Raw genomic sequence first — 24,384 nt, 5'->3', positions numbered from 1 at the left:
AAAGGCTGGGGGGGTCTCAACATTCTTTCTATGTGTTTTCGCATCTCAGTGTGGTATTCTAATGTCAACTGGATATGCCTTGTTTCCCCTCAGAGACTCTGCTCTCTTCAGAGAATAGCCTTCCGGTCATCGGTTGGGATTGGGAAAAAAACGTCACTCAGGCCCTTCGAGTGAAGAGGGAGATCTGGGGTCCTAACTGCATTCTTGAATAGACTTTAAACCCATCCTCCTAATTTTGGCCCCATCTTCTCTAGCACACTCCAGAGGTAGCTAATGCTGCCAATTTCTGAGACTTTGTCCGGGGAGAGGAGTTCTGCTTCACAAATCTCGTCTCTTAACTTCCCCACTGCTGGCTTGGGATTCGCCTTCTCCAATTTGCGCAGTTACTGATGACCTATCACTTTCCAGCTTCAAACTGTTTTTCCCTATGGTCTCTTCTTCCATTCTCTTTGATCCCACTGGCTTACTTTGGGATATCTCGTCATTGTCTTTTCAGAGGCCTGCATGAGAGAATGGAGGTGAGTGTGTTCACTAGTCTATCTGGAAATCCAGGAGTAGATCTCAGCTTTTTAAAGAACACTTCACGATATCTTTCGTGTGAGCTATGCGAACCACACACTTACTATAGAAAATTAAACTTTCTCCAAAAGAAGCCCCTCACGTGCTAGACGTCCACGTGACCGATTTTTATTTTTAGAAACCATCAGATGAGTGTACAGCTTCAGGCACTTCACAACTTTCAACCTCGTGGTTCTCAATTACCCAGACAGCCAGATAATCATACCTTTGCCCCCCCAGATGTCCATTCCCTTTAAATCAGAGACTCCTGAGTCCATTTCCTTTAGCCTTTTAATAGTAGCCTTTTAGTATTTTCCAATAAGTGCTTTCAACTGGACAATATACATATCATGCTTTCCTCGTTACCACTTGTCCATCAATAAATATACAAAAATCAGAGGAAGGATGTGCTGTGAAAAGTCAAAGTAACAATGGTCACTGTACATGCATGAACAATGAGCTAGCCTTTAAAAATGCAACACAAATGGTTTATAAAAGGGCATACCCATTACATGAAGTCATTCTTATTCTTAAGTATACTCGACATTTCTAGAAAAGTCAGAGACTCCTTTCTCCCACTCCTCTGCGGTACCAGCATTGACTAAACATGGCTATGGAATCAATTCGTGGCATCATGGTCTCAGTGTAAAACTTTGAGAGAGTCTGCTGGAGGAATCCATTCTGCCAGGCTAGGATGTGCAAAATGTGGATGTGAAGGTGTCTTTTGCCCCATTTTATTTTTCACCCAGTGTTAAGAGCAGCTCCCAGGAGACACAACAGATTTACAATTATAGGCAAAATTGCATCTTAAGCTCTCAGCTTAATGGGAGAGATTATCTCTTATTCCACGAACTTCAGGCAATATTGCAGGGGTACTGCAGCCAAGGGACGCAAGCTCTAGACCTATCTATCCAGTTCCTATCTTGAAAACACAGAAGTATATCCAATAAGAAATACAACAATAATAAAAGGAAAAGTCATATCTGATTCTAAAATGAAATAGAAAACAATGACTTATCTTAGCCTATTTGTTGGCAATGTCTGGAAAAGGGAAATCATCCCTAGCTGTGAGCCTTTTCACACTATCCATGGCCCCAAAGAGAATCTGGGGACAGGCAAGAGCCTGCTATAGCTCTCCTGAACCGGATCCCGGAGTGGCCAACGAGCTGGCATGAACCTGTCAGAAGCCTCTGCTCTTGGAAAGCAGGGAGCACTTGGACACTAGTGGCTGTGACAACAGAGTGGCTGTATGTCTATTTCCTTCCTTCCAACTTGAAAATAAAAAGAAAAACAGACAGCTGGATATGGAACTGACCAATTATGTTCACATAGAAGAAGGGACTTTTCAAAGATCATGATTGGGAAGAGGTTATGGGGGTGGACAAGGGAGAACAGAAATTGGAAATGTGCACAAAGTGGGCATCTCTTTTAAAATTAGATACTTCATAATCACTCCATGTAGAAGTCCAGCCCTGACTTATGTGGGAGCTATTTTCTTCTCCTTCCTCTCCCTCTTCCTCCTCCTTCCTCCTCCTCTTCTTCCTCTTCTTTTCTTTTCTTCTTCTTCTTCTTCTTCTTCTTTTCTCTCTCTCTCTCCCTTTCTGTCTTAGAAACATTGCCAGTTAAACATCAGTTTAGGCAACAGATGACTTTCTACGGAAGCATAAGGTAAGAGGTCCCATTTTATAGTTCTTTATAGATTCAATTGCTTCTATTACAAGTCACGTTTGGAAGTTCCAGGACGAATGGGACCTTCTGAACTTATGAATAAAGACCACCAAGCGAGGGATAAAGCCATTATTCTCTTATTTGGTCAGACACCTGCCTATCTAGTGCTAAGATTCCAATGGTAGGAAGACCTGTAACCTTCTGAGCAACTTCCCAGGCACTTGACTTACCCTGAGTAGCAACTGCATCAGGGGAAGACAACTGGCTTGTTAGAGTATCAACAAATACAGCCATAAAAATACTCAAACAGGATCTACACAGCTCTCTCCCCTCTTCCCCAACCTGTGCCAATCAGCTGGCTACTCTGTTGGACTCTCTTTCATATCCATTGGCTTCTCTTTTAACTACAAGAGATCAAAAGGTACTTCCATATTGGTTTTGGACATCACTTGGGTGTCTATGAAATGGGGTGCCACGAATGGTAGGTCATGCACCATAAGGTCACTTTTCACAGCCTTTTCAGGGCAGAAAAACAATGGCCATTGACACATAAAGGCAGCGGAAGCTTCTCCTTTCCTAATTCTAATGCTAGGACAGGAGAAAGTCTTTGAAGCCTCAGAAATAAAATAGCGCTCTCTTCCTTGATGTTCGTTGAGATTGGGTTGAGTGAACCTGAATGGGGGCTTAGTGGCTCTGAGATGAAGACTTTCAAGGAGGACCTTCTCGCATCTTCCTGATGAGTTTTTGGGAACCAGATCTTGCTGGTTAAAAAAACCGAAGGATCACAGCACAAAGGGTTATGGTGGAGGAAGTACAGATGTTTATTATGAACAGCTTAAACCCTTTATGCCTCTGACAAAGTAACAAAAAAAAAAAAAAAAAAAAAAGAATCATACTGATCAAAGGACCTCCAGGGTTTAATATTTCAAAAACACAGATAAATAGCTTCCTACAGATAAATAGCTTCACCTTTTGGGTATTTCCCCAGAAGCATCTGAAAAATTTCCAGGTCTGTAGAAGGGGATGTGTAACCAGTACATTCTGACCCCCTACCCTGCTGGAAAGAAATTCTCAGGGAACGGGCTGCAGGAGAGGGGATAAGGGCCCATCCAAATTTCCTCCCAGGGACAAATCCCTCTTAGTCCTGTGGGATGTCCCTGGCAGGTGGCTGTTGCCTAGGTGGGGGAGTGGAGGGAAGGCTGGGGATCAGAAAGATGTATTGGCGGCTTTTGTTAGAAGCCATGCATAGCATATCCTAGGGGATGGAGGCTTCTAGGTGGGAACTGGAACAGTTAAATTTTTGTGGCTTATTAATTTGGCCCTCATTTCAGAAAGCAATGCTGTGTTTATAAATTGGACCTGGCTTAAAAAAAAAACACAAAAACAAAAAGGAGTAGAAAATTTTATACTAAAAAAAATATCCCCCAATGAAACAATCAGTAGCACATTGCATCTGTGAAGTGTCCCAGCTCCTCGAATTGGTTGTGTCTCCAACGGCCATTTCTTTCTCAGGTGACCACGGTGTAGGCGCTACACCCCAATCTTCATGTCCACATTCTGCAGGTTCCGCGTCTCATCGGCTGTCATATACTGATCGCAGGTCACTGAGGACTCCTTGTTCACCAAGTGCACCATCTCCTGAGACTTGCTGGCCTCTCCGTTGAGTCCACTTGCCTTTCTCTCCTCCACCGCTCCATTACCGTTGTTGATTACCAGCTTTTTCTTCTGCCCACACCTAGTAATTTAAAAACTCACGTGAGAAGGTGCTATGACACACACCACCATCGTTGTTGTCACCACTATCACCATCACGACAATTTTCGACGGTCACAGTAGGTTTCGTCTTACTGACTCTTAACCGTCCCGTGCTTCTCAAAGCGAGTCCCCAAACCAGCAGCAAAAGCGTCCCCTGGGAGCTTGTTAGAAATGCAAATGCTCATCCCGACCCCGGATGCACTGAATCAGAGAACTCCAGGAGTGGGTTTAACATCTGTGGTTTAATAAGCCCGCCAGGGGGTCTGATGCACCCCTGAGTTTGGGAATCCGCGGTCACAGCATTGTTCCCCTTTTGCATTGTTCCCCTATTGCAAGTGAAGAGCTCCTTAGGCTCAGAAAACGCACTGACTTGCCCCAGTTATTCGGCCATAGAAGAATCGCGATTCTGGCCCTTCTGTGTCTGACTCCTCTAAGTTCTAATTCTCCTTCCCCCTCCTACGCGATGGCAACATTTGCCTTTTTTTAGGCACTTCAGCAACTTCTGCAGACTTCGATGCACCACAAACATGATGACTACACATCATTCTGATTTGGGTATTCAACCAAGTCCATTACTTCCTCTCCCCGGCGACACTGCTTACCAGGGTTCTTACTGCACGGACTGAGAAAAATGCAACATTTTTCTACAAGGGGAAGGCCGTATTGATTTTCACTGGTTAACACTGGGTAACTTCCCATAACCCTGGACACAGGTTTAACTATATAAGGCAAGCTGTTCACCGTTGCTGTCAGGGTTCTCAGTAACATTACTTAAGATTCGAATGCAAGGAGGTCTTCTATGGAAGAGCATGACCTTGATCGTGTCCCCGGGTCGTGGCGTTGTAGCATTGCCTCCCCCGCCCAGCCTGATGCAATACTTCCTCTTTCCTGTAACAGGATCCCTGCTGCACATCTAGAAGTCAGATTGCTTGACAGAAGCCAAGTTGCAGAGCCTCACAACTACAAGTGGGGCCGGCAAGAGGCGAAATGGGCTAGCATTTATCGGACACCTCCTGAATGACAGGCGGTTTACATGTAATTTCATGAAATCCTCACCACAATCCCGCAATGCAGCTGTTATTCTAGTCACACAGCAGTGGAAACTGAGGTCCAGGGACGTTTAATAACTAGCCTGAGGTCCCATAGCTAGTCAGACAGAGTCAATATTCAAATCTACGCCTTTATGACCAGAAGCCTGGGCTCTGCCCAGCTCTATTCATGCTGCCAACCATCTGGAGATTTGGAAACAGTATGAAGTCGGAATTGTTCACTTTGCCGCTGGATGTTTGGAGTTGTAGAGACAAAGCGTCTATTATTCATGACCATGGGCCATTCCCTCTAGAACTGCCAAGGCCATAAACTTTAATCTCTTATTTGGGGAAATAGAAATTATACCTCCTCAACAGGAGGTAGATCCTGTCTCCTCTGGCACAATGCGTGCTTGATGAGGGGCGGAGGGAGGGTTGCTTGGACTTTGGAGCAAATCTGTGGGGCTGCGCCTTGTGCGGTCCACATAGACAAGGGTAGGGACTTGGTTTTGAGACCTTATTGCTGTGTGACCTGGGACAGCTCATTTAACCTCTCCGAGCCTCAGTTTTCTTAACAGTAACATCGGGCTATTAAGAGTACCAATCTCATAGGATTGTGGAAAGCCCTTGAGACAAAGCCCAGCACTGACACACGAGTCCATTATTGCTATTATTTGTTGCTCTTACTAAATGGGGTGACAAAGCCAAGGCCTTGGATGAGCACTTAGGACAGAATCTGGAACACAGGAAATTTTCGAGAAGCACTGGCCTTCGCTGTTCATATAACCAGAGCCACATGAATTTGGGTCTTGCTTGTTTCTTCTGGCTGCCTCCACCTGGTCACTATATGTACTATGAAGACGGCCCAGAAGGCTGCAGGTGGAACTCTGCTTGCATTATTTTAAATTCTCAAATGGTACCTCAGGTGTTCTTTGGAGGGAAGGTGTCTCATTAAATCAAATCCCATTTGCTGACCTAATGGGTGATTTCGAAGTTGAATGAAATATTGTAGGAAAGTGATTAATAATTGCAAAAAAATGGTGCACAGGCAGGAGTTTGGGATTCATAGTATGTAGTCTAAACAAAGCTGATTTTATCTATTTATTTTTTATGTTTATTTGTGTGTGTGTGTGTGTGTGTGTGTATGAGAGAGAGAGAGAGAGAGAGAGAGCGAGAACTGGGGAGGGGCAGAGCAGGGGACATAGACTCCAAAGCAGGCTTTCTACTGGCAGCACAGAGCCTGACGTGGCACTCAAACTCATAAACTGTGAGATCATGACTTGAGCTGAAGTCGGATGCTCAACCGACTGAGCCACCCAGGCGCCACTAAACAAAGCTGATTTTAAAAGTGGGTAACACTGGACCTGGAGGGTGCAGAAATATTGTGCTTGGGTCTGTCCTGCCCCCCATTTCCCTTTGGATTTATGTGTCTCTGTTATCTGGGTTCTTCCAGGAGGACAGGATGCTTCTCATAAATAACTAGTCCAATACCCGGGGCTCTAGGCATCAATAAGTCCTTTTTTTAAAACTTACTACATCACCAGTTTGTCACAAGAGGGTAGAACTCAGAAGCGGCCAATGAGAGAGGTGCACAGGACGAGGTATGGGGAAAGGGCGGGAGAGTCTATGCCTCTCTGAGAGCACCACGCTCTCAAAATCTTCACGGTTCACCAACTCAGAAGCATTAATAAGTACTTTAAAAAGACAAGCTCTAATTTTTTCATTCTTCTTCGTTATTTCAGAAAGAACACTAGAGCTGAGGAGACTTCAGAGGTCACCCGGCCCAACTTCTTCATTATGTAAAACCAGAGACGGAGTCCAAGAAGTCAAGGGTACCGTCCGAGGCTACACGGCTAGTTATGGCAGGAAACAGAGTATCTGCAACTTAGATTTTCTGACTCCAAAGGTCAGAGATCTCTACAGAATCGCATCCCTCTTCATCTTCTTTCTCCTTAAATCTCAGGCATCGATCCGCTGAGCAAACAGTGACCACGAGATACGGAAGGAGCCATACTGGGGCCTTACCAGGAGAGGGTGGGGTGGGAAACCAGGTAGCACACATTTAGGGCATGGAGGAATGTATCCTGAAAGATTACAGGGGAGTAGCTTCACACCTGCTCTTAGGTCTCTTCCACCTGAGAAACCTTAAAGATATTTAGAGACTTGTTTTGCATTGTGTTAGAGCTGTGCCATTCGGTATGGTGGCCACTAGCCGCACGCGGCTATTGAAATGCAAAACCAATTAAAAGTAAACAAAGTTAAAAATTCATCTCTTCAGTCAAACTAGCCACACGTCAAGGGCTTAGGAGCCACAAGTGGTTGGTGGTCGTGAGTTAGGGCAGATGTAGAACATTTCCATCACTACTGAAGTTCTAGTGCACAGCTTTGTTACAGAGGACAGGATGAGATTGGATGGACACACACTGCAATGAGCTTGCCCGTAGCTTGAGAGAAGGAAGGCGTTTCTAAACCATGGAGCTTTCTAGAGGGGACCTACTAAGCAGAGGGCAGATGGCTGTTTACAGAAAAGATGATTATTCCCCTGACGCAGACAGCTGGTGAAGGCCTTTTCTGCACAGTCAGTAGACAAACATCCTTGAATCATTTCTGTTTTGTGAGACCTTGTCTCATAAGGTCCTCTCATTTTTTTTTTTTTTTTCTCCTCTTCATATACGTCAAATCAATTCTTCAGGGGAAAGACACCTAACTTCTGTTGGGCCCCATCCGCTCTCTACCAGCCCAACTGACTCCTAACACAACCGTTTGCTCTTAAGGAAATGGAATGAAGTAGGATTTCCATTGGAAAGCTGAAATTCAAGGAGTCTGGTTACATGAGCAACAGCAAGGGAAGAGGACGTGGAGGTGGGAAAAGCTTGAAATAACAGGACCCCGAAATCGGCATCTTTAGCAGGCGTGACTCACAGATCGCTTCGTCGTGGAGGCCCGCGGTCAACCCTGGCAGGCCAACGTCACGAACTGCTTTTCCGCTTCCGTCTTTTAACCAAGATTCATACACCAGTGCCTGGCACACAGTATGTTCTCAATCAGCTGACTCAGATCCAATAAGTCAACACTGCCGCTAAACCTTAAGGTTCTCTGGGACGAGACGGCACCCTTTCCACTTTTAGTCTTTTCTTCCTCGCCAGCACGGAGTCAGAGGAGCTACTCGCAAGATGTCTGCTAAATACATGGAAGCCTGTCACAGGTCTTTACTTTCCACCAAACTTTCTTTGATGAAAATAGGATTCTGGATCTCTCTCAAATGTAACGTTCAAAGCAGAAAGGCCCCAGCCTTTTAAGAGGATTAGGAATGGGCTTGCGGCTTTAGAAACGCAGTGCACATTAAGGGGCCCGTGCAGCCGTGAACCACCCTCTTAGCTGCGTGGCAAATCTGGTTTAGATTATCTAATCAGGACATAGTAATTTACGGCGCCCAAGCAGCTACTTTCCCGGTGAGATACTCGCTGTGCCGGATCCCGAGTGTCCCTGTTTGTCTGTTGCTAGGGTGACTACTGGTCTTGGGACAAGGGGGAGGGCAGCCGTGAGGCCCCTTTTTGCAGCTGACATGATGGGGAGTGACGTATGAGCTAACCAGCCCCTCTGTACGGGCTCCAGCTGCTCTCAGAGACAGCTGAGATGTTTCTCTGAAGAATTTCCCACATGGACGGCATCTGGGGCCAGCGTTTCTATGGCGACATGCGCAAAGCTGTATATGTGTATATGTGAGCAGGAGGGGTACAGTCTAGGCCCTGGAACAAAAGGACTCATTTTCAACAATGGGAAATTCATCTTTAATTGAGCAAAAGTAATCTAAGAGAAAACAAGAAGGCTGAGGGAGAGTATAAAGACTCTTTGTAAGGGCTCCCTCAAGTCACATTATTCAAATTCAGCAAACAAAATCTCTTTCCATTTAGTCAGGAGAGGCTTCTAGGAGGTCTTTCGGATTTCTTTTCCTAGTGTTTGTTCCTTATACAATTGGCTATCATGAGTAATTTTTTTATTATTCTCTCAAAGGTACAGAGAGCAACAGTTATCGACTTTAATACAGCACTTTTATGAACTCGTACCAGGGTAAAGTGACATTATTTGATTTCCTCAGAGAGAGATACTGCATGGGCTGCACATGGCAATAGAATTAGCTGTTTATTGCCTTACAAAAGCCAACAAGAAACATTCTAGCATTTTCTCCAGATCTTCTCCCCAAGCTAGGGGCATTTTCTGGCCTGTTAGATGATCTAGTGACACAATAAAGGTAGCCCTACTTGGAAATAAGATTCTTATACCGTATAAGAAGCAATCTCAAGGGACATTTACAGAAGGTTTAATGTTCCTCTACATATGCTCAGGGGAAAAGAATGCATCTTTAGGGCATTTTGAGCAGGAAATTTAGACTTATAGAATACTATGTACCCTGTCAAAATTCATGTCCTCTGTTGCCAGAATGACTATTTTCATTCATTTCACTTTAGGTGGTGTTACCTCTTGAGCCTGGTCACAGCTAAATCAGGTATATGTATTATTTAAATAACTTCCAGCGTGATAGGCCTTGGTTGAGGCAGGGAGACAGAGGGACCTTTGAGGCTATACAAACGGCCCAGATGCTGTTTGACAGTCTTTATTCAGACTTTTTTAAGGAAAATTCTTCACCATTTCATAGACTGTTGGGGAGCTCTTCCTAAGCAATAACCCAAATCCTTTCAACTATAGTTCCTAGAAAAGAGAAAACGGTATCGTTACAAACAACAACGAACGAAGACAACAAGAAACCCATAGAAATCCGATGCCTATTTTAGGTAAGGGTTCTAGAAGGTTCTGTGGGCTTCAGACAGAGTAAAGAAGATGACCAATTCCTAGATCTTTATACAGCAATTTCTGCAATATGGATGCATTTACTAAATATTGTTTAATTAATCAATGAATGAGTACATACTCCTATGCCTTCCCAGTGAGATATTTTATAACTTTCATCAGATGGAATCTCCAAGGGTTCAACCCTGAAAAATTAAGAACCTCAAAAGAGTCCACACTGTTTAAAAGTGATGTTCCAAATAATCACAGTGTCTGTTTTATCTAAAGAATGTGCAAAAGCAGGGCTTCTTGAACTGCACCCAAATCCCTGAAATCTTGTCAAGACACAGATTCTGACACAAGACATCTGGGTGGGGCCCCAGATTCTGCATTTCTAGCAAGATCCCAGAGTGTGGAGGCCACTGGTTCCAGGGGCTACACTCTGAATAGCAAGCACGCAAAGCCCACATTTAAGTGACGTCCTTTCAAAGCAAAGGCCCCAAGGTGCATCCCCTTACCTTCTTCGACTATTGACGGCAATGCAGACGGCAAGAATCAAAGCCAAGGCCAGGAGGGAGGCCAAGATGATGAGCCATTCTGGTGAGAGTGAACCAAAAGACACCTGTGAGCTTGGGAAAGACACTTTATAAAAACAAAAATGCACTTTATAAATTGACCTGGTCCAAACAAGAACTACACTCAGCACCACAGGTTGAGTCTGGCCAAACGGCCCCGCCAACTGGCAGATAATACTAGAACAATTCTGCTATAGGCGTCTGCCCAACAGGCCTCTTGTTTTAAACTCTTATCACCAGTCAGAATTTTCAAGTTCCTCCAGAAGAGGCGTGTCTCCAGAAAATCAGAGAATCACCTGCAGAAACTTGTAAAAGCTTTTGGTGCAATATTATTAAGCAGACTAAAGGACATTTATGTTTCCCTTAAAAGGAACATTCTTCTCCTATATAAGAACATCCACCTTACGTTTTATGAAGAAACACAAAAAGGGACCGTGTACTTAGTGGATAGATAAAGGGCACTCCTGCAGAGGTCTGAACTTATGCACATTCAACAGGGCGGGGTGGTGGTCATTAGGCAAAACTCATCCTTCCAAATGTGCATACTTTCGAGCCAACAATTACACTTCCGGGAATTTACAGCGCCTCAGAATTAGTTACGAAGATGTTCACTGCTGTGTTATTTATATTAGTGAAAGTTGAAAAGGACCTAAAATAATAGTAAGGGATCGGTTACATAAATTAGGGTATACTCACTATAGTATGGGCTCTGGTAACAGGAGAAGGATATTTAATGACGTTGGAAACGTAACGGGCAACCAGTTGGGAGTGGTGACTTACTACACAGCATGCATGATGTAATTACATGTTTGTGTAGAAATTACATTTTTAAATGATGGGAGGGACGTATATGAAAATGGTAACCATATTTCTGGGTGGTGAGGTAGATAAGAAATGATTGAGATTTTTGTCCTTTGGTGTGAATTTTCTAAAATGTCTCCAGTAATCATGTACTACTTGTGGACCACTAACGTGTTATATACAGGTCTTAAAATCAAGCTTTAATGGGATAAAAACATGACTTGACAACTTGAATCAGTTCCCTTGCCAACTGGGTTGTGTGTCTGTGCAATGAGCTAGAGCTCAAGAACCAAGAAGAGTGCGAAGTCATAGGTCATCCATTTGTCTTTGAGAGTCTTGGTTTTCCTCCCGTGCCCAGGGCAGGCCTGCCTCTGCCAGACCGCCACCTGGTTAGGTGACTTTGGGGAGGGAGGTGGCGTCAGGAGGTGGGGAGGCCAACAGGAGATACCATTTCTGTTCTTTTCTCTGGTCTTTCCTCTGAGATGCCTCACATTCACCCTCTCTAGAGCAGGGAAGAAAGAATATTGCAAATTGCACGTCCGCCACCCCCACATCTCCAGCAGCCCGCCACGTCTCTCCATTTGCTCCTCTCCCAGCTCAGAGAGAGGGCTCTGGCAAGCCGAGGCAGGGGGATGAAGCGATTCCTACGTTCTCCCCTTCCCCCCGAGGGAGGCTCAGCTTGGAGGCCTCTGAAGAGGGGAAGGTTAAAAAGAGAATTTGCAACCCTAGGAAAACCGTTCCTTCTTTGTAATCCCCCCATCCCCACTCCACCAAATGCTCGGTTTTGAGCCCAAGTCAATCAGATCGAGAATTTGCCTCAAGTGCCTTAAATCTTGATGGTCAGGAGAGCCAGGGGTCCCAGCCTCCTCACCCCGCAATGTGACTCATTTAGACACTTTTCTTCTGTCTGGATCAGTAAAGGCTGTCCCTCGAGAAAAAGCAGTTTGGGGATCGGAAGAATGTTTTTACTCCACTCCACACACATGGCCTTTACATCTCCTCACCGTCTGCAGTGTGAGAGGAAAGTCGCACGCTTCACCCCAAACCCAGAAATTAAGGGGAAACTGGGCGGGGATAGGAAGGACCTGGATACGGCATAAAGTCCATAGAGTCAGTCATTTGGGAAGGAAGCATTAGTAACTAGCGTGTCACTTCTTTGGGATAGGCCAGGAACAGGTCTGAATGTTAGCTCATTCAATCTACGGGTCCCAGAGAAAAGAGAGTTTCATTCTTTCCTACCAAGTGCTCTCGTTCACCCTTTAGCTTGCAAAGAATATGCTTTTTTTTTTTTTTTTTTAGAGAGAGAGAGTGCACATGTGAGTGAGGGAAGGTCAGAGGGAGAGAGAGAAGAGAGAACCTTAGGCTTATGCTGAGCGTGGTGGAGCCCTCGGGGCTCGATCCTACGACCCTGGGATCATGACCTAGCAGAAATCTAGAGTTGGACGCTCGGCTGACTGCGCCACCCAGGTGCCCCAAGAATGTGTTTTAGTCCCTCCCCCCCCCCTTTTTTTTTTTGGCTTCACAGATTGAAACTTACCTGGAATTTGAGGTTTCCGCGTAGGACCGGAGGTCGTGTTCGGCCCACCTTCTTGACTTCCACTCGTGTGTCCTGAGAGGAAGAAACAACACCTCTCAACCCACGTTTGGAATGCGTGACCACGAGCTCCTTACAGAGCAGTACACAGGGCCGACCTCTCTACGATCTGCTCACTGCGCAGCTATTTATAGATTCAAGCCATAGACATTTATAAAGTGTTACACGAAAGACATCTCCCCAGAAAAGTTGGTTTGGTTAAGGCTGAGGTCTGGAAGTGTTATTTTCATCAAGAACAGGAGAATTCTCACCAGTGGTGCGGCACAGTGTTTCAGAGCTTGGGCTCCAGGGCAGGGCAGTCCTGGGTTTGAGTCCTGCCTCCACCTCTTGCCAGCAACGTCTGCTGAGCCAAGCTACCCTCTCCAAGTCTCAGTTTTCTCATTCGGAGAATGGGGATGAGAATAAAATCCACTTCACCGTCATTTACAGAGGTTTCAAGAAGGATGCAAAGATGGGAATTGTGTGAAGCAGCTCCGTTCTGATTCAGGACCTTGCTACTCAAAGTGGGGTCCCTGGACCAGCTGCCGAGGTGTCCCATGTGGGAGCTTGCTAGGAATACAGAATCGCAGGCCTCACCCCTACTGAACTAGAATCTTCATCTCAACAAGATCCCTAGAGGATTCATATGCTCCAGAAACTCCGAAGCATATCTAACAATTGCAGTGAGTGTCTTCCTGGACACAAACATAAATATTAAAAAATAAGGGTTTAGGGGATAATGACCCTTTCTGTCTAGAAAAAATTCACCCTAGTAGAGTCCCCGCTATTATGGTATTGGAACATGCCTTTTCAGAAGAATGAATATTTTCTACCACTACAAAACACGACAAGGAAACAAACAAAACAGCTCAAACTGGAAGGGAGTGTCGCAAGACAAAGCATCCACAAGTCCGAACGGGAGGCTCATCAAAATGAGGGAGTCATCATGTTTTAAAGGAAACTTCTAAGACATCTGTGAAGAGACTCACTTGAGTTAATGCTTTGTTTTTTGTTTTTTTGTTTTTTTTTTTTTTTGCTTGTGTTTTTTATGCCTCCTCCACTGCTTCAGAACAAAATTTGCAAACATCCCACGAAAATGAACTATTTCCCCCTACCAACGGGGAACCCACTGCAAAATTCTAAAAGTCCACCGAGGGAAGACAAAAAAGTAATCAGGGCAGTCTGTTTGGCTAAGCAACGCATGAACATGGCCAGGCTTGAAGTACATGAAGATTTCCAAGGACAGTCAAACTTTAGACTGTGCAGAGTGGACAGTGAAATCTCGATGTTGGTGGTTATTTTAGCGCAGCCCACTCCTGTTTATACAATCTCCTGTTTTTGTTAACCTTGAAATGGAACAAAACAAATTCTGACTAGACTTCTGGCCATTCAGCATACCTCATGTCACTTTGAGAGTGGCCTCTTACTTTACGAACTTGAGAAGGAGTCCAAGGTGCTTTCTCTGGCCGCCTCCCAGAGTCCTTGGTCACTGGCAGGTTTTCACCTGTGCAGGTGACTGGATGTGGGCCATGCACCCTGGAGATCTTTGGGCTTGAAAACCATCTAAGTGGTGCAGACGCTCTCACTGGTCTTTCTCGGACTCACAGCAGCCTTCGCTATTTGAAAAGGAGGCCACTAATGGATCTTAATCTCTTGATTTCGGTTTTCAAAGAAAGCGCTCCCAGCAAGGAAAGATCGGGGTGTGTGTGCAACAAGATGAAACCTCCTACTTGAACAATAGACGACGGCGCAGGAATCAAACAAAAGAGACCGCCCCCGCCCACCTGATTCTCACTTCAAGCAAAAGCCAAAGCAGATGGACGAGATGCAGCAGGCCTCACCTTGCACCCTAGAGGTCTGCAAACCCAGCCGGGGTAGGGCTAGCTAGGAAAGCCAGTTCTGCAAAGAGGGACACTTGACACTGTAATTTGGAGAGGAGAGCTAACCTGAGACGTGTGCACAGAGATCATTCAACTGGCCTCAACTGTGAGAAGAACAGTCCAGGACACAGCTTCTCAAACTTCAGTGCACACCCCGTATGGGGGGAGGTCTGGTTAAAATGCAGACCTTGACGCAGCAGGCCTGGGATGGCTGGGATTCTGCATTTCCAGCCAGCTCCTAGGTTGATGTCCCAGTGGCTGGTCCAAGGACCACACTTGGAGTAACTGGGGCCTCTTAATTTTAGAGAGCATGTGTTTTAATAATAACTCCCTATCATTTCCAAGATTTTGTCACTTTCCTGATACCTCACGTTCTTCACGAGAACTCTGGGAGGTAACTGAGGCAGGTATCCTGGTCCCCTTTTTACTAAGAAGGAAACTTAAAGGAAACGTAAAAAGGCTAACTTGCTAAATGCCCCAACCACGGAACCTAGAGACCTTGGGACTTCTGTCTTTATTTTAGACACATTTCTAATGAACCCCTATATCCTGTGCTCTTACATAAAAGCTTATTACCAAGGCACCATGTAAATACCCGCCTTCATATCTGCTTTAAGTGTGTGAACCTTTAGGCCTGGAGGCAACCGTGGCCCCGACTTAGGCGTGAAGGACAGACCGTGGTTCATATGGATTTACCTGGTTTTCATGGATCACCTGGACTGACGATACCAGGGACACACAACCTCTGAGTGGCCCCACCATTTTCGGTCACAGGTAAACCTGCCTCATGTCAGACTTCTGTTGCCTGGAGTAATATTTCCATGGGTGGGATCTGAGTCACGGCAAATGTGTATCCACTTAATCATACACGCCTGGCCGTAATTATGGTCATTATGGAGTGCTTTCTCCAGAATGGGCTTATAGAGGCATTATGAGACCCCCAGGGCTTGAAAGCTGGCTCCACTGCTCAACTCACCAGTCATGTCAACCCAGCCATGGTACTTGCCCTCTCTGGGTCTTAGTGTCCTTGTCTGTAACACGGGATGATAACAGTACTTACATAAGTCACAGGGTTTGTAGGATGATGAAATATGGTAATATTAGATGAACCACACGAAACTGTGGCTCTTTGGCTGTTGACCTAAAAAAAGGGCAGTTTCCTATGGTCCAACCTAGCACATGTGAAGTGTTTAGAACAATGTCCCTAGCACACGGTACGTTCTCAGTAAGTGCTAGGGACCCTGTTCTGGGGATTACGCTAACTGCTTTACACATCCTTAAGGTTTCCGATGCAGCAGGTCTGAGGTAGAGCCTGAGCATCTGTCTTTCTAGTAAGTTCCCTGGTGATGCTGATGCCGCAGGGATGGGGACTGCACTTTGAGAACTACGGCGCCGGAGGAGAGTCTTCTGTGTGGAAGGATCAGGAAGAATACAAGTAGGGTCTCAATTTAACATTGCACTACACCAGATTCATAAGAGCGTGGGTTTTGGAGGAAGAACGGTCTGGGCTTGATCCCAGCTTCTCCATATACTGAGGACGCTGCTTAAGGGATTTGAGACTCAATTTCATAACGATTAAAATTGGGATAACCACAATTGTCGCAGGGCATTGTTTTCATGACTAAATGATGAAACCTGTGGAAAGCATTAAGCGTAACCCTCCGCACAGGGTACTGTAGCTAACACCATAATATTTTCATCAGCAGTGTGACTGAATAAGCACTCTCTGTGATAGTGATGCATAAGGAAGTCTGAGAACCGCTCTTCTTGAGACACTGACTCATACTTTATTAAGTAGGCTCAAATGATGATAACAGTAAATTACTCAAGCAGCTCAAACTCACCAGCTGATTCTGATCCATGAGTCGTATGGGACCTCCCACTGGGGTGAACTGGCGAGTCTTGGTCTTCTGTAAGGAGCAATTAGAAAAGGGTCTTTACTGGGTGTTCCCGTTACAGGGAATCTGTTCCAGTAACAGGGGATACGTTCCAGGAACCAGGGAATCTGCCCTTCCTCACTTTTGCGTTGTCGGACAGCCCCTCACCAAGTTCAGGCTTTTAAGAGTCACCAAAAAGCAATGGCAAAGGAGCCTTGAACGGCTTCATTGGTACTAATTACTGTTCATCGCTTGACCCCCTGGTGAGGAGGCTAGAGCTTTGATCAACAGTAAAGAAACTGGGACAGCACAGACCATCCAGGATGACCACGGGAAGTGCGGTTTTGATAGAAATCTAATAACCATAATACTCTAACAAAAATATTATGATGTCTTCTCAGGTCTGAGGTTGGAACTTGATACTGTGTTTTTGAAATGAAGATGATACGCTTTGAATTACACAAACGTGATCACTGGGTGTGGATGTACTCTCTGGCTCAGAACATGAGCCATTTAAAGAGCTTTCTCTGGGGCGCCTGGGTGGCGCAGTCGGTTAAGCGTCCGACTTCAGCCAGGTCACGATCTCGTGGTCTGTGAGTTCGAGCCCCGCGTCAGGCTCTGGGCTGATGGCTCAGAGCCTGGAGCCTGTTTCCGATTCTGTGTCTCCCTCTCTCTCTGCCCCTCCCCTGTTCATGCTCTGTCTCTCTCTGTCCTAAAAATAAATAAACGTTGAAAAAAAAAATTAAAAAAAAAAAATAAAGAGCTTTCTCTGAGGCAGGAAATAGACAATGGTTTTGGTGAGTAAAGGATCTTGGTGTTGAATTATGTAAAGATTCAGAGGGAAAGCTCAACTGCTTATTTAGAGAAAAAAGTCAGAAGACAAATGAAAAAGGAATAAGGAGATAGCTAACCTGTGAAAAATATGGACCTGGTTATTAGAGTATGTTTCAAAAAAACCCAATATTTTTCAAAAATGAAATCTGTAGTTTTCAACACCAAGAGTTAATATAATTCTATCCCCTCAATCATCCATCAGCAAAAGGTTTTAGATTGAAACAAGATTTTGAGTTGCAACAATCTGGATCCACAGGTCAAATCTTGGATTCGGCATATGGGAATCCCTGCTCTTCTCCCTCTTCCCCACACATTTCCAACACTACACTGGAATCTTAAAAAAAAAAAAAAAAAAAAAAAAAAAAAAAAAAAAGCAAAGCAACAACAAAGCAAAAAGAAGACAAACAGCAATAACAAAAGGGACAATGGTTTCATAAAGTGGCTGTAGTCACCCATTATGAAGATTAAGGTAATCTGATCATCACCATGTCTTTGATTTGAGAAGGCAGAAATAGGCGACCTGTAATCTCTTGTATAATTGTACGGAGAGATCAGATTGCTTTGTTTCTTGGTTAGAATACCTGAAAATAGCATTCGCTGAAACGCCAATACGAGCAGCCCCAATGCCACCACCATCATCATCTCCGCCATCACCACCGCCACCACTACCACAAGTGCAAATGTTTTAGTTCTTAATATTAAGCATAAAGACTGAGAACAATGTATGGGAAGAAATAAGCTGTATCTGAGTGGTTTGGAAGAAAACCAAGGATGACAGATCACTTACTAATCATTTAATCCATGGAGAACCATGAAAACTCTGTTTGACCACGGAATACAGAAGGACTCAGCGTATGTGAATATCCATTTTGCAGAAAGAGTTTTATTTACTCACAAATAGGCTATTTAGCCCTTCTATGATACCATTGCCGTTAAAACTGCCATGTTAAATTTAAATGCATTCAATTGCCCAACAGGCCTTGTTTTGCCGGGAGAAACCAGGCAGCGCTCTAAGATTCATTTCTCTGGAAGAAAACCGACAGTGCTACTTGGATTGTTTTCATAACTGAGGGCAGAACCATGGTGAAAAAAAGAACCAAAGGGTGTAAGGAGCTTTGTCATACCAGTATCCCCAAAGTCAGTATTTTTAAAAACTGTTGTGTTTTTTGTTTTTCCAGAACCTCTATGGTGAGCAGCCCAGAGGAAAGAATCCAAGCAGGTGGTATTCTGAGTCTTCTGTCCCCATATCAGTCAGAGCCTCACAGATACCATCTGTTTCCTATATTGGGTTCTCATAAGATTTATTCTTTTTGAGGGGAAGGAGAGAAAGATCTTGCTATAAATAAATAAATTTATATATTTATTTGTGTGTGTATATGTATATATATATATATATATATACATATATATATATGTTTTTTCAATCACAAATATTTAGTATAATTCAATGGTTGAGTGGGAAGGGCACAAGGAGGAACAATTCCAATTCTCGTCTGTTAACCAGAGGTGGTATTTCTAGTTCTCTTTTCTTCAGTGTAAGTTTCTTAATGCAAATGGGGGAACAAAGCGAGGGAGAAGCAGGGGAGACTGTTATTTGAGAAAAGAAGTCTCACGCTCCTTTCGGGTCTGGGTCCAACTTAATTGAATAAGTCATCTTTAGTCCTCTCTTTGCCATTACAACAAGAGAAATCGTGCCTATTCATAATTAGTAGATTAACTCATAAAGTTTGAGGTGTGAATCATAAGTAGGTTTGGCTACAAGCCCGTCACCGAAAGCAAAATTTGCCAATCCATCACCAGTAAAGATAATAATTTCAGAGCAAAGACATTAGCATATGGACATTATTCACATGTTGGGTAAACCCTTACTAAACAGGTAGCATATCTTAGTTGAATCAAATGAAATTGCTAATAGTTAACGACTTGGACCTACAACAACATTGATTTTGTGTGGTTCAAATTAGTATATCACGAGATTAGGAGCAAAGAAAGAAATTCTACCATAACAACCAAGTCACAAAAATAAATGGAGGTTACTCTGACAAATAAAAGCATTATTTATCTAACCTAAATCTGACTTTATTTGCATTAGAATCATGACCTGTAATAAAAGCCATTCCCATGTCACAAATCAGCCTAATCACAGCATACACAGAAAATGTCCCCCGCAGTATTCAAGCACGCGTTGTTTCTCTCTGTAGAAAAATCAAACCAGATAACAAATGGCCAAGTTACCTGAAAAGAAACGATCAACATTAGAGTCGGAATCTCCAGCAATATTAACTTCAGTAACTTCAGGGACCCCCGTCTTAGCAGGGGTCACTGGGATGAGGGTCCTGGGTTCCTTTGTGGCTGGGGACCGAGAAGTATAACTTTCCACTGAAGTAGCTGAGTCTTCAGGAAGATGTCCACTTCTTCTTCCACCTCTGCCATCAGTCCTATCTGTGTGGAGGTGGAATCAATGGTAAACCCACATTTGTGAGGCCGCTACTCAGCGGATGCCTGTCTTCAGAATGGTCAGATGCTACAAAAGCTTTCCATTCGTTATTCACGAGTACGGAGCAAAAGACCGTGTACTTCCTTATACTATCGAAGGGAAGCAATATTTTGCAATTGGCACCACCTGGACATCGATGGAAGAGATTTCAGTGATCCCCGTACCCAGAAGGGGCATGTGTTGCAACACCTGCCCGGATGATCGAAGTTAGGTTTATGCCACTACAACTAACTGTGGCCTTCAAGTCAATTCAGGGACTAGATCATCTTGAGCTCTTACTCAATTAGACCCACCACGGGGGAAGTGGAAAAAACACATCACTGAACTGAAAAGCAAAATCATGCTGCCCGCAAATGGAGTAGCAAATGCAAGGTTTCAAAGACCCGACGCTTTGATTATTCTTTCCTTTGCCACAAGGGCACTGCTCCTCAGTCGCCAGCACCATGGATTTATGTCCAGATGATGAACGGCAAAATAATGTTATCAATGAAAGGGAAATAGAAAGCGATAGCATTCAGACCTTTACACCGATTGCAAACCATATATGAGCAATATGTTATTTTAAGACCACGCCGCTAATTCCACAGCTTAAGAAGCCTGACCTTTAAGACTAAGAAAGAAATACAGTTTGCACTCAATGTACAGACAGTAGCTTCTAAGAGGTCTACAAAGCAGAAAAATCAAAGAGCCATCACCAGCCACACCTTCTGATCAGAAGTGACAGCATAGCAGCAGTCAACTGATGTGCCTCCACCAAAGACACTGCAAAGACATCCATAATTTATCGATTTTTATCAAGAGCTGGAGCCAACTGGGCTTTACCATCCTTACTGCTAGATGTTGGAGTAGAAGTCACTGGATGGTCTTTATCTTCTTCCCAGTCTCCATGTGATGTAGAGAAGCTCTGAGTATTACTCTGCTCTGTTTCAAGGAGGGATGAAACCAGCATTAATTTGGAGCCGTGAAACACAACCTCTGTTATCTGCTGACAGGAGGGGTCTAACTATCGCAGTGTCCGATGGGGTAGGTGCATAGGAATACTGTAGTTTGTGCACGCCACTCTCTTCTGATTGATAGGAATGTGTAACGGAATTCTGTTTTGTCCCTTAACTGGCTCCTAAGAACTTCTTTTTCAGTGTCATCAACAAAGGCAAAGTGACAAGGTGAAGCCTGAACCAAGACTTTGTCCACCCTGGAACATCCTGGCCCAAGTCACTCGGGAAAACCAGAGAACATAGAGACAGGGGAAAAGGAATGGTTGAATTCCAGTGCTCTTATAAATGATCAAGAGTACCTAGCTGCGGGTCAAGAAGCACAACTGTAGGGCGATAAATACGACAGCAGCAGGTAGTCTACCTCTAATGACAAAAAAATGAAGAAGTTCTAGAATCTAGAATAACCTGCTCGAGTAACTCGGATCAAATTTACACAAAGAAATACTTCAGTACCTTCTCAAGAATATTAAATTAAAGTTACCATTTTTCATCTATTATTAGGTTTTTGATCTCGCCCGTGAATGAGGATTCTCATCACTGCACTAAAATGCCAGGAAACGCTTGCCTGGGCAAACACAGGACCTTCACTGACATATATCAATTTGAGGTTGAACCATTGCCCATATCTGAAATCACTCGGGACTGTTTTGAGTTGATTTTTTTTGGGTCCTTGTAGGAAAGGTACTGACCTCTGAGTTACAGGTGCAGGCATTCCATAAACCACATCCATAAGCCACGTCCACCACCAAGCACACATCACAACCAGGAGAAAGACGTTCACCCAAATCCCAATCCCAGTATCGGAATACAAGACATCAGGGCCATAAAGTGGAAATACAAGACCCTCCGTTGGAGGGGCCCACTCTTAGGCTTATCTCCATCTCCTCTGATACGTAACACTGTGCTACATACGTTCTTGGTGATCAGCACATGCTTGCTGATGTTTTCCTTTGCCTAAAAGGACTCTGTCCATTATGTGTAGCAAGCAGTGAAATGAGTTTCTTAATTCTGGATTTCTTTCATATTCTGTGAAGAAATTGCGAGTGATTTCAGGCTGATCTCTAAGATAGCCTTGTCCATATAGTGGAAATTCAGTCTCCTGAGGAGTTTAGCATTGCTTCTACCGGATGTTTACCAGTAGGAAGAGGTCCTGGCAAACATTCCTCCTCTGTTCCCAGGCCCTGTCACCTTTGTTAATTGTCAACAACATGCCTTGCCCCTCTTTTGTGGGCTGTGGTGATTTCCCTACTCTCTCTGATTAGCCAGGCCCAAATGATCTTTTCACAGCTATGAAAGCAACCCTACCCCTCTCCTGCCTTGCCTGGAGGAAAGAGGGGAACCAAAGGACATGGTTGAAACATAGAGAAACCACCGTCCTAGCCGTGGTCTTGGGTGTCACTGGCATAACTATTTAGAGAAAGAAAATCAACTTGAGCGGAATCCCCCAACCTTTTTATTTTCCTTAAGATAAGGCCGTTGAGTAGGGAAATCACCAAGAATGAAGGAAAAATCAGATTTAAAGAACCCGCCAGGAAAATATCGGCAATGGAGACCCTTTTATCCTCTGGGCTGAGCCAAGCCACATAGCACTAACTGCATCATTGTATCACCAAGCTCTGTATCCACGCCAGTGTGGGCCAGAGCTGAAGCAGGATCACAGGCCAATAAAGGGGCTGTTATGTCCTTACGAGTCGTCACGGAAAGAGGTCCTGTCCTGTCCAACTCTTCCACCGAATGTGTATTTGGATCTGCGGAAGGTTGAAGTGTTGTACTATGGCTGGAGTCCATATCTGAGGGAATTAAATCGGTGTTATTGCCTGATTTACTAACCCACCTCCTGAGGGTGGTTTAGGGTCTACAGACAAACCATTTTTATATTCAAACCTGGACAAGAAGGAAAAAACGTTCATACTGATTGATGCCTGCAGAACTGGGACAAACGATTGCTTCTTCAAAAGAGAATCGTAAGAAGCAGGTGGCTTTCACTTAAAGACTGAGTGTATGAAAGGTACAATTTTTGTTTGCTTTTGCTGGGTCTGGCAGGGCTCTAAATGAGAACACGATGTGCCTCCCAAGCCTCGCAAAAAGGCAGAAACATAACCCACATGTGACTGGTCCCGTTCCCTACACATTGTCTTCCTTATAGATCCACGTGATCTGGATTGTAGAGAAAAGACAAAACGCACTGGTTCGGACACCATTTTATCACATCTCCCTCACTTGGGTCAAAAGCTTGTTGTTGTTGTTTTGTTTTTTTCTTACAGCCCTCTTCCCTCTTTTGGTCCTCTTTTGCGCCACAAAGTGAATGGGCATATAACACATAAAATTATCATCCAATACTACCTCCATGAAGGCCACAGGAGGTATTCAGGGGCAAGACAAAAGAAGCACATGTCAGTGAATCATTCTCCCCGTAAACACAAGTATGAGGTGTCCTTGGCACTTAACATGTACAACGTTGAGTGGTACAGAAATGTCACTGACATATTGATATATCCCGTTTCTAGTAACCATCGCAAATCAAAGTGCTGCTGAAATGGTAAGTCCTAAGTGAAAGAGTCACCAATCGACCCACAAGCACCATCACTGTTGCTGGCTCTCCGGCTCAAAGTACCCCCACACTGCTGCATCTGGAGAGATTTGACCAGGTTCAGATGACTCCAGTGGGAAACACTGGAATACTGGGCCTTCACATTCACCCTGCGGCCTTTACTACAAGAAAAGAGAATCAAGATCTTTGTAGGACAAGACGTGGCTAACTGTACTATCCCAGGTCTCCAAAAAGAGGAAAGCCAAGCTAACCCAAATTGAAATCCCAAATGGATATTTTCCCAGAAAGAGTCCTGTCTGTTGAAAGTCTCTAGACACACTTGTTCATCGTCTTCCCCTTCTGTAAGTAGCATCGTTCAAGATGTATCGCACCGTTCTATGGTTGAAGCCAATTGTATTGCCCTTTGCATGTCTAACTCAATGGACTTTCTTTCTATTCATCAGTGGATAATTGATTCTGAAGCTGCTTTACTGGCTTGGTTCCCACCATGGATAGACCAGAGCCTCCAGCTGCCACGTGCATAAATATGTGTGCTGGGTTTGCATGTAGCCTTGACCCACTCAACCCAACGGCCACAACCTAGCCATTCAAACTCATCTTCCTTTATGACAAATGGACCCAGTAACTCTGAGAAACTCATTCCTTGGTTTTCCTTTCTTTATGTTTCTCCTTACATGAGTATCCTTCCTAAAAAACAAAACAAAACAAAACAAAACAAAACAAAACAAAACAACTTTCCCTGACTTCCTTTCTATGCCTATCCATGTTTTTCCGTCTTTGAAAAACTAAGTCTAATCTACCTTTCTCTGACACTCTCTAGAGGGTCCTCTGGATTTTTTTGTTTATTGTTGGCAACATTCATTTGGCATCTATTTGCTTATTGTCTAGTATTGTTAGATATATTTTGGTGATAAATGTTTTCCTTCCCTAGTTAAATTTTAAGTTCTTTAAGAGCACAGACCCAGGCATCACTGGGTATCTATATTGCATTGCACATCAGCAGA

At 44.2% G+C, this 24,384-nt stretch overlaps 1 protein-coding gene across 29 annotated transcripts in view; it reads right to left on the bottom strand.

The window, feature by feature from the left end:
- Window positions 1–831: 831 nt before the first annotated feature.
- CD44 (CD44 molecule (Indian blood group)) overlaps window positions 832–24,384 on the bottom strand; it is a 92,203-nt gene continuing 68,650 nt past the window's right edge. For 10 of the 29 annotated variants that reach the window (XM_043580941.1, XM_043580944.1, XM_043580943.1 and 7 more), the window contains 4 exons: window positions 16,471–16,536; window positions 12,711–12,782; window positions 10,316–10,394; window positions 832–3,961 (listed from right to left, as the gene is read on the bottom strand). In XM_043580941.1, the coding sequence (XP_043436876.1) occupies window positions 3,757–3,961; window positions 10,316–10,394; window positions 12,711–12,782; window positions 16,471–16,536 (422 nt within the window). In that variant the 3' untranslated portion in view covers window positions 832–3,756. Of the gene's footprint in view, window positions 3,962–10,315; window positions 10,395–12,710; window positions 12,783–16,470; window positions 16,537–19,572; window positions 19,780–20,656; window positions 20,756–22,517; window positions 22,620–24,384 lie in introns of all 29 variants that reach the window. The other 19 variants (XM_043580929.1, XM_043580932.1, XM_043580936.1 and 16 more) reach the window with 7 other exon arrangements.

Source organism: Prionailurus bengalensis, chromosome D1 (genome assembly GCF_016509475.1).
Source record: "Prionailurus bengalensis isolate Pbe53 chromosome D1, Fcat_Pben_1.1_paternal_pri, whole genome shotgun sequence".
Lineage (NCBI taxonomy): Eukaryota > Metazoa > Chordata > Mammalia > Carnivora > Felidae > Prionailurus > Prionailurus bengalensis.
Note: the sequence above shows the minus strand (reverse complement) of the source record. Positions and strands in the feature narration are given on the sequence as shown.